Source organism: Meriones unguiculatus, chromosome 14 (assembly GCF_030254825.1).
Source record: "Meriones unguiculatus strain TT.TT164.6M chromosome 14, Bangor_MerUng_6.1, whole genome shotgun sequence".
Lineage (NCBI taxonomy): Eukaryota > Metazoa > Chordata > Mammalia > Rodentia > Muridae > Meriones > Meriones unguiculatus.
The window spans coordinates 31,098,077-31,109,404 of NC_083361.1; the positions used below are offsets into that span (position 1 = coordinate 31,098,077).

The window sequence follows — 11,328 nt, forward strand, 5'->3', positions numbered from 1 at the left end:
GAAGGAGGGTAGCTGTCTCCAGGACTTCTCCCAGTGAGAGGAGAGCCCTCTCGACTAATCAGGACCACAGTTACTACCCAGGTCTCTATGCCTGAGGTGAGCTGTAGCAACTCCTGAAAAACACCGGACATCCAGTGACTATACCCAAAAAGCTGGAAAGGCTTCCTTCAGAAAAAAATCATCTTCCTGCCAAAGAGATTCTCTCCACTACAAGAGTCCAGGAACAACCAGAAACTAAATTCAAACAACTAAGATAGCCCAATGGGTAGAGGACAGCGTAAAAGTTCAACCAACAAAAGCCAGAGCAATATGGCATCTCCAGAACCATATATAAGCAAATAGCCCTAGGCACCCCAGCATAAATGAAATTTAAGGAGATGACCTAACATCTATGCTCATGAAGAAGATAACAGAGGAAACATATAAAATACGAAAAGAATTAGAGGAAGATAAAAACAAATAGATCATGGCTATCCTTAAAGAAATGGAGAAAATTAAAGACAAGGAGATTATGGCCATCCGTGAAGAAATACGGGAAGCTGCAGCCAAACAGTCTGTGGCCTTTAGAGAGGAAATGCTTAAATCACTGAATGAAATAAAAGAAACAGTGGATTGTTCAAACAAACAGCTGAAGGAATTGACGGAAAAACATGAAAATACAGTCAGACAGGGGCAGGAAACCAACAAAATAGCTCAAAACCTGAAGACAGAATTGGAAAAATTAAAAAAAAAAAATGGAAGAAACTGTGGAGAGAAAGAACCTAGGGAAGAAAGCAGGAACTACAGAGGTTAGCATAACCAATAGGCTACAAGAAATGGAAGAAAGAATCTCAGGTGTGGAAGATACATTGGAAGAAATAGATGTATCTATCAAAGAAAATGTTAAATCTAAAAAATTTCTGACACAGACCATCCAAGAAATTCAAGACAACATAAAAAGACAAAACCTAAGAATAATAGGAATAGAGGAAAAAGAAGATTCCCTCCTCCAAGGCCCAGAAAATATTTTCAACAAAATCATTGAAGAAAATTTCCCCAACTTAGAGACCTATAAGAATACAAGAGGCCTATAGAACACCCAATAAATTAGACCAGAAAAGAAAATCCTCCTGCCACATAATAATCAAAACCTTAAGTATACAGAACACAGAAAAAATACTAGATATTCAACGACAAAAACAAATTTCAACAATACCTACAAACAAATCCAGCATTACAGAAGACACTGGAAGGGAAAATACAAACCAAGAAAGCTAGCTACATTCAAGAAAACACAGAAAATAAATAACCTCACTACAGTAAAACAAAAAGCAACCAAGCACACAACCGTATGACCACAGCCAACATCAAATTCAAAGGATCTAACAGCCACTGGTCATTAATCTCTCTCAATATCAATGGACTTAATTCTCCAATAAAAAGACACAGACTAACAGAATGGATGCATAAACAAAACCCAGCAATCTGTTGTATACAAGAAACACACCTAAGTCACAAAGATAGACATTACCTGAGGGTAAAGGGATGGAAGACAGCTTTTCAAGCAAATGGATGCAAGAAGCAAGCAGGAGTAGCCACTCTAATATCTGATAAAATAGTCTTTCAACCAAAATTAATAAAAAGAGATGGGGAAGGACACTTCATACTCATCAAGGGAAAATTCCACCAAGAAGACATCACAATCCTGAACATCTATGCCCCAAATAGAAGGGCACCCACATTTGTGAAAGAAACATTGATAAAACTTAAACCACACATAAATCCCCACACACTAATAGTGGGAGACTTCAACACCCCACTCTCAACAAAGGACAGGTCAACTAAACAGAAATTAAACAAAGAAACAATATCTCTAACAGAGGTCATGAATCAAATGGACCTAACAGACATTTACAGAACCTTACACCCAAACACAAAAGAATTTACATTCTTCTCAGCACCTCATGGAACCTTCTCCAAAATAGACCACATAGTTGGTCACAAAGCAAGCCTCAACAGATACAAGAAGATTGAAATAATCCCTTGTATCCTGTCTGATCACCATGGAATAAAGCTGGACCTCAGTAACAACAAAAATAGCAAAAAGCCTACACATACATGGAAACTGAACAACTTGCTACTAAAAGACAGCTGGATCAGGGAAGAAATAAAGAAAGAAATTAAAATCTTCCTAGAACTCAATGAAAATGAAGACACAACATACCCAAACTTGTGGGACACAATGAAGGCAGTGCTAAGAGGAAAGTTCATAGAACTAAGTGCCTTCAAGAAGAAATTTGACACAGTGCATTCAAGCAACTTAATGGCTCACTTAAAAACCCTAGAAAAAGAAGAAGCAGACACACCAAGAAGGAGAAGACGGCTGGAAATAATCAAACTCAGGGCTGAAATCAATCAATTAGAAACAAATAAAACAATTCAAAGAATCAATGAAACCAAGAGGTGGTTCTTTGAGAAAATCAACAAGATCGACAAACCCTTAGCCAAGCTAACTAAAAGGCAGCAAGACACCATCCAAATCAACAAAATCAGAAAAGAAAAGGGGGACATAACTACAGACACTGAGGAAATCCAAGCAATCGTTAGGACTTACTTCAAAAGTCTATAGGCAACAAAATTTGAAAATTTAAATGAAATGGACAATTTTCTTGATCGATTCCACTTACCAAAACTAAATCAGGAGCAGGTTAATCAATTAAATAGTCCTATATCCCCCAAGGAAATAGAAGCAGTCATCAAAAGTCTCCTATCCAAAAAAAGCCCAGGACGTGATGGTTTCAGCGCAGAATTCTACCAAACATTCAACAAAGAGATAACTCCAGTTCTCTTCAAACTATTCCACAAAATAGAAACAGAAGCAACATTACCAAACTCATTCTATGAAGCCACAGTCACCTTGGTACCTAAACAGCACAAAGACCCAAAAAAAAAGAGAACTTCAGGCCAATCTCCCTTATGAACATCGATGCAAAAATACTCAACAAAATACTCGCAAATTGAATACAAGAACACATCAAAGATATCATCCACCATGACCAAGTAGGCTTCATCCCAGGTATGCAGTGGTGGTTCAATATACGGAAATCCATCAAGGTGATCCACCATATTAACAAACTGAAAGAAAAAAAACCACATGATAATCTCCCTAGATGCTGGAAAAGCATTTGACAAAATCCAACATCCATTCATGTTTAAAGTATTGGAGAGATCAGGGATACAAGGCACATATCTAAACATAGTAAAGGCAATATACAGCAAGCCTATAGCCAACATCAAACTGAACGGAGAGAAACTTAAAGCAATCCCACTGAAATCAGGGACAAGACAAGGCTGCCCACTCTCTCCATATCTCTTCAACATAGTTCTGGAAGTCCTTGCTAGAGAAATAAGACAGTTGAAGGAGATCAAGGGGATACAAATTGGAAAGGAAGAAGTCAAATTATCACTATTTGCAGATGATATGATAGTACACGTGAGTGACCCCAAAAACTCTACCAGGGAACTCCTACAGCTGATAAACACCTTCAGCAAAGTGGCCAGATAAAAAATTAACTCAAAAAAATCAGTAGCCCTCCTGTGTACAAAAGACAAAAGGGCTGAGAAAGAAATTAGGGAAACAACACCCTTCACAATAGCCACAAATGACATAAGGTACCTCGGAGTAGCCCTAATCAAGGAACTCAAAGACTTGTATGAAAAGAATTACAAGTCTCTGAAGAAAGAATTAGAAGAAGATATGAGAAGATGGAAAGATCTCCCATGTTCATGGCTTGGCAGGATTAATATAGTAAAAATGGCCATTTTACCAAAAGCAATCTACAGATTCAATGCAATTCCCATCAAATTACCAACACAATTCTTTACAGAGCTGGAAAGAAAAATTCTCAACTTCATATGGAATAACAAGAAACCCAGAATTGCTAAAACAATCCTCTACAATAAAAGATCTTCTGGAGGTATCTCCATCCCTGATCTTAAGTTGTACTATAGAGCAACAGTTTTAAAAACTGCATGGTACTGGCATAATAACAGAATAGTGGATCAATGGAACCGAACAGAGGACCCAGAAATAAACCCACACACTTATGGATACCTGATATTTGACAAAGGTGCCAAAACCATACAATGGAAAAAAGATAGCATCTTCAACAAATGGTGCTGGTCCAACTGGATGTCTACATGTAGAAAAATGAAAATAGATCCATACTTATCACCCTGCACATAACTGAAGTCCAAGTGGATCAAAGACCTCAACATAAAACCGGACATATTAAATCGGCTAGAAAAAAAAGTGGGGAATACCCTAGAACTGATTGGTACAGGAGAAAACTTCCTGAATAGAACACCAACAGCACAGGCTCTAAGAACAACAATCAATAAATGGGACCTCATGAAACTGAAAAGCTTCTGCAAAGCAAAGGAGACCATCACCAAAACAAAGTGACTGCCTACAGATTGGGAAAGAATCTTCACCAACCCTTTATCTGACAGAGGACTCATATCCAGTATATATAAAGAACTAAAGAAGCTGAAAAGCAGCAAACCAAGTAATCCACTTAAAAAATGGGGAACAGAGCTAAACAGAGAATTCTCTGTAGAGGAATACCGAATGGCAGAGAAGCACTTAAAGAAATGCTCAATCTCACTAGCCATTAGGGAAATGCAAATCAAAACAACCCTGAGATTTCACCTTATACCCATGAGAATGGCCAAGATCAAAAACTCAAGTGACAACACATGCTGGAGAGGTTGTAGAGAAAGGGGAACCCTTCTCCACTGCTGGTGGGAATGTAAACTGGTACAACCACTCTGGAAATCAATCTGGTGCTTTCTCAGACAACTAGGAATAGCGCTTCCTCAAGATCCAGCCATACCACTCCTGGGCATATATCCAAAAGAGGCTCAAGTACACAAAAAGGACATTTGCTCAACCATGTTTGTAGCAGCTTTATTTGTAATAGCCAGAAGCTGGAAACAACCCACTTGCCCCTCAACTGAAGAATGGAATGCAGAAATTGTGGTACATCTACACAATGGAATATTACTCAGCAATGAAAAATAAGGAAATCATGAAATTTGCAGGTAAATGGTGGGATCTGGAAAGGATCATCCTGAGTGAGTTGTCCCAGAAGGGAAAAGACACACATGGTATATACTCACTCATATAGACCTACAGCATAGGGCAAACCCACTAAAACCTGTGCATCTAAAGAAACTAAGCAAGAGAGAGGACCCTAACTAAAATGTCCAATCCCCATCCGGAAAGGCAAAGAGGATGGACATCAGAAGAAGAAGAAAACAGGAAACAACCTAGGAACCTACCACAGAGGGCCTCTGAAACCCTCTGCCCTACAGACTATCAAAGCAGATGCTGAGCCTGATGGGCAACTGTTGGGCAGAGTGAATGGAATTTTATGTAAGAACTGGGAAATAGTAAGAGCTGGAGAGGACAGGGTCTCCACAAAGAGAGCAACAGAACAAGAAAATTTGAACACAGGGAACTTCCCAGAGACTCATACTCCAACCAAGGTCTATTCTTGGAGATAACCCAGAACCCCTGCACAGATGAAGCCCAGGGCAGTTCAGAGTCCAATTGGGTTACATAGTAATGTGAAGAGGGACTGCCTCTGACATAATCTGATTGGCCTGCTCTTTGATCACCTCCCCCTGATGGGGAGCAGCCTTACCAGGCCATAGTAGAGGACAATGCAGCCACTTTTGATGTGAACTGATGGACTAAGATCAGAAAGGAGAGGAGAACCTCCCCTATCAGGGGACTTGGGGAGTGTCATACATGCAGAGGGAGGTGCGAGGGTGGGATTGGGAGGGGAGGAGGGAGGAGCTCATAGGGGGATGCAGAATGAATAAAGTGTAATTGAGGAAAAATTAAAAAATGGAAAAATAATTTAAGAATCTTAAATGACTTTCAAAAGTGGAGGAAAACATGGAGTTAGTCAATTTACATGGAGCACGTCTCGCCCCTGGGGGCAATGGTCTCCTGAACCTACTCAGACCTCGGACACTACAGCTGCTAGTTCTAGAACTGATGCAAGATGTTCCAACGAGGGGGTTAAGGCTTCTCATAATATTTCCTATAAGCCCACACCTGTTTGTTTATATTCCCCATTTTTATTCATTATTAGCTAGATAGAGCCAAGTAATTGTGGTGATGATACTTGCTTTTTTGCCCAATGCAGGAATGCTAGTGAATTTAGGTATGTCCTGGTTACTCGCATGCCTCACTGGGTGCCTGTGCCCGTTGATGTCCCTCATGCTATGAGTCTCTTCAGACAGAAAAGGGATCTTGGAACTACAGCCGCCATTGTTACTGCCATCTCATTGGCAGCTGTTGGAGCTACCACTGTGGCATTAGCCATGAGTCATACTGTGCAGACTGCTCAGACCCTGAGTAATCTTTTAGCCAATGTAGCTCATGCCTTAGATGTACAAAAAGGAATTAATGCTCAACTAAAAGGAGGCTTGATGGTGTTCAATCAGAGGATTGACCTCGTGCAGGAGCAAATTGATACCCTATGGCAAATCGCTCAACCTGGCTATCAATGAAAGTATGAAAGTTTGTGTCACTAGCATACAACATGAGAATTTTTCCTGTGCTGCAAACCTGTCTAAACAATTGTCTAGTTATATTTTAGGTAACTGGACTGGAGAATTCGATACTACAATGGAGCAGCTGAGAGTGGCCATTATCACAGTAAATTCTACCAGAGTGGACGCAGGACTAGCCACAGGATTATCACCATGGATTGCTACAGCCATGAATCATCTGAAGGAATGGGCGGGCATGGGAGAGTTAGCAGGCCTTCTGGTGTTGGTCTCCTTGGTTTGCCTGTGGTGTATATGCAAGATTAGAGTCTCACAACAGCGTAATGCAGCCATGATCATTCAGGCCTTTACAGCCATTGAAGCAGGACATTCTCCCCAAGCATGGTTGGATACCATAAAAAGCTAAAATGATACGCTCAGGATGCGAGGCTAAGCACTGCACTCAGGGTCAGCTGCTTTGGACCCAGAGAAGAGCATCTCTGATTGCATGCGGGTTGATGCCCCAGGTCCTGCCTCTGAGAAAAAGTTATTGGACAGGTCTGATGCCCTTTGGGTGGATGACACCTAAATGAACATTGGTACAAAGTCCCAATTTATTTCTAATATCAGAGATCAGACCTCTACTCTTGCCTGATGCATCTAAAACAAAAAGGGGGAACTGTAGAGAGCTGCGGAATGCCGCGCCTTAAAGATGGAGCTGGTTTCCGCCTTCCACCTTCCTGATGGTGAGTGCTCTCTGTCACAAACAACTCCATATTTGGCTAAGGCTGAGGATCTGGCTTGCTTCCATGCATGTGGACCTATCTGCATTGCCCACGTGGCATGCTGGGATTGGCTACCCAGAGGCTATTTAAGCTGTGGGCTGGCTTTCCCCAGGGTCAGATGATTGTTCAAGGTTCCTGACTAAACTGCATTTAAAAAAAATATATATATATATATATCAATGCCTTTGATTCTATCAGCAAGAACATGGAATTTGTTTCTAAAATGAAGAGGAAAGGGAATTAAATGTGTCATCACCCACATCTGATTACATCTCTCCTAAAAACAGTCGGATTTCAAAGAAGATATAGACACGTCTGCTCCTTTGTGGGCATGAGGATGTGGCTCTTCACCATGAAGTCTTTCTAAAAATGTCCTTTTCATAGCCTCACTGTTTAAATGATAAACTTAGCTCTCTTCTAGAAAACCATTTCTGTTGGTGTTTATTCATTTGTTTCCCGTGGTCCTTGCAAGCTCAAGAATCTAACTCATTCTAAAGAAAGAATTCAAATTTTGAAACTGACAGGATATCAGGTTAATGAGAGATGGGTTTCCTGTTCTTTTTTATGGACCTTACATTAGGCCAATAGCACAGGCTTAAACCACACATCAGATTTTTATGGACTGAAAAAAAAAACAAACCTCCATATCTCATAGCCAATATTTTCATAAAAATAATTTCCACTACTTTACCCCTTATTTTCTCTATCACTTCTCTTCCTGTGTGCGTAGATAATTGTAGTCATCAGGCTAATCTCAGGACAAGCTGGTGTTGAACCAAGCACACCCTGAAGCACTGTAATAGGTGCGAGTAAGCTTTGTTGCTAGAATAGCTGAGCTAATCAACTCTCACTGAAGATAAAGGTTTACTGTTAGGATGAAGTTTTTGAGGTCCCAGTATCTGTTGATGTGTGTCTGTAGTTATACATCACCAAAGGAACACATGGTGGAGCAAAACCTGACAAGCTATGGTCAACAAAGAGAAGACACAAAGAATATTCTGAGTGACACTCTCTCTTTTCTGATGTGTGTCTAGAAAACTAAAGATTGCTCACTAGACTCAAGCTCTCTAATTCTTGCCCTGACCAATGGCACTAGGGAACAGATATTACCAAACGTATGGGACTATGGAGACAGTTAAGATGCAATCTGTAGCAGAGTTAACTATGAAATATTTGAAAAAATAGGAAAATAACTTCAAAGTTCTTTCAGCACATTTTATCTTATATGACTCACTTTATTCTGTTAATTAAAAACTTTGATTTTTATCAAAGGTAACTTTCTTCCGTAATCTGAAAATTGAACTCTGATATTTATTGCAAAGTTCCCCATTTGCTAATAATATATCAACAAACTTTTCAAACACAGACATTCAATTTTTATTACTATATCCATATTATTGCTATATCAAGTCCTACAATGTAACAGATGTCTCTGAGAGAATATTTTCCTACCAAGTTGTCTCTTTAGAGCACCCTTAATCTCATTGTTCCTGAGGCTGTAGATGAGGGGGTTCAACATGGGGATCACCACCATGTAGAACACAGACACCACCTTGTTCTGGTCCGTGGAGTAGCTGGACTTGGGCATCACATAAATGAATGTGACAGTTCCATAGAACAGAGTGACTGCAGTGAGATGGGAGGTGCAGGTGGAGAAGGCCTTGTGGCGGCCCTCAGTGGAGCGCATCTTCAGGATGGTGACAAGGATGTAGATGTAGGAGACCACAATGACAAGCACTGTGATCAAAATGACAGTGCCAACAGAAATAGTGGCAAGAATAATAGGGACACTGTCATCAGAACAAGAGAGTTCAACTAAAGGAGTAAAATCACAGAAAAAATGATTGATTTTATTTGGTCCACAGAAGAAAAAAGAAAAGAAGGAAAGGGTGAGGGAGGAAGCATTAAGAAAACCACTTACGTACGCTACTACCATCAACTGGATGCAGACTCTTGTGGACATCTTGGTTGGTAGTGGGCTACAGATTGCCACAAAGCGATCATAAGCCATGGCAGCCAGAACAAAGCACTCAACTGTCCCAAAGAAAGCACCTGAGCCAAGCTGGATGGCACAGCCTAGGTACGTAATGCTATTTTTCTCCACCAGGAAGTTGACAAGCATATTGGGTGTGACAGAAGATGAATAGCCTATGTCAGCAGAACCCAGGTGACTGAGAAAAAAGTACATGGGGTGATGGAACTGGGAAGAGACTCTGATGAGAAGGATGGTGCTGAGGTTCCCAGACACGGTCACCAGGTAGATGCACAGGATGATGGTGAAGAGGACGAGTCTAAGGCCTGGGTCATCAGTTAATCCCAATAAAATAAACTCTGTCACTGCAGTGTGGTTCCCATCCTCCTGGAAAGCCATGGGACAGTGTAGCTGCTGCCAGGTCAAGGCGGTGATAGAGGTAGTACAGAAAGGGATTCATAAATAGATGTCCTCATTTTCATTAACTCAAACATAGGGTATCACAAAGAAACATATCATTTGAAGAGAATTTGCAGTTTTATCTGACAGAATTTTAGGACTCTGGGTTTATATACATTTTTTGTGCACTGATATGACTTAAAATTTTAAAACACATGCTAGCAAACTTCCTTCAAATAATGTATCTCTTGTCTTTTAAGTTATATACACAGTATATCTATGTGGTTTTATAACTAAGTTTTAAAATGTGATACTTACATAAATAACAAAAGTTATCGTGAATACCACAAGACATAAAATACGCAACCACAGAGTTGTGTGATGAAGATTCATAATGGCTAACCTTACTGAATTGTTACTAAGCACCAGGACAAGACATATAAATTCATATATAGTTCTCTAATTTTCCACAGATAGTAATATTAAGCACTTTTATTATTTTTATTAAGAGTATGTAATTTGAAAATTATAAGTAGATAAAACTACGTACTATGTCTAGAATGAGGGAGGCTGAGCTACTATTAGTGAAAGAGTCACAATAAAGATCAGAGCACTTACAAATTTTGGACATACAGCAGAGTAGTTCTGTAGCTATGTGGTGAATACACAAAAGATGAGCTTCCTTCTTACAGAGTTCATATTGTCTGTTAGAGAATCAAGACTACATCAAGAATATTTTCTAATTAGAGCTTAGAAAACTACAAATTAATCAGTGTTTTCTAACTGGAGTAGGATAGAATGAAATCATAGGGTTTTCTACATAGTACAATAATGAGCAAATACTCACCTTTAAAAGTTAAGACATTTAACCAGATTCATTTCATTTGGGGTTGCATGCACTCTTTCCTCAAGATTTTTAACATTATACTTTCTGTTTTTCTAAAATATATGGTGCCTGTGCTACTAGAACATTCAGTTAATAAACAAAGCAAGTATTTCCACAAGACATTACCGACAGTATGCTACCAAAGCATTTCAAAGATAGTGACTTCATTTTCTGCATAGTAAGTTCCTATACTGTTATAAATGGTGCTGGATTCTGGATTCATCAGTGTCTAGATAAAGAAGAAACCTTTAACAATGGAGTTTACCTATAGATCCACAGAGTTTGAATATGGAAATAAAAGTTGATTTAGCTACTTTTTGGTTTAGTTTAACACCTTTTTTTTCACCTGATTTGTGTATTCACTAAAGCTTATAAAATTGGATTCATTTTCAAAGAATAAAGAATTCTCCAAAGATAAAGGTCAAAGAATAAACCAGATTCACCCACAAAACTCAATACTTACTTCTTCCAACATGAATTCATTGCACAGTAAAACAGTAATGTAGGTTACTGTGCTTTTTTAGTTGCACAGCTGTCTTCCCCTGTCATTGATTGTCATTAGGGCTAAATCCCTGCTGAGATTCTGGATTCAAGTGTGAATTCAAATCACTGGGGATCATTATCTCATTCCCAGTTCATTACACACACACACACACACACACACACACACACACACACACACACACACAAAACTACTTTTCAAGGAGTTTGTAAACCTCTAGTGGTATTTTCCTTTTTTGTAA

The 11,328-nt window shown here is 39.4% G+C and overlaps 1 protein-coding gene across 1 annotated transcript; it reads right to left on the bottom strand.

The window, feature by feature from the left end:
- Positions 1 to 8,733: 8,733 nt before the first annotated feature.
- Positions 8,734 to 9,699, bottom strand: LOC110539338 (olfactory receptor 5P76-like). Its single transcript, XM_021626184.2, has one exon. It carries the CDS (start codon positions 9,697 to 9,699, stop codon positions 8,734 to 8,736), a length of 966 nt encoding a protein of 321 aa, XP_021481859.1.
- Positions 9,700 to 11,328: the final 1,629 nt, after the last annotated feature.

Bases quoted from the DNA above. Each gene is read 5' to 3' on its own strand.
- LOC110539338 (XM_021626184.2), bottom strand. From the start codon at position 9,699: ATGGCTTTCCAGGAGGATGGGAACCACACTGCAGTGACAGAGTTTATT.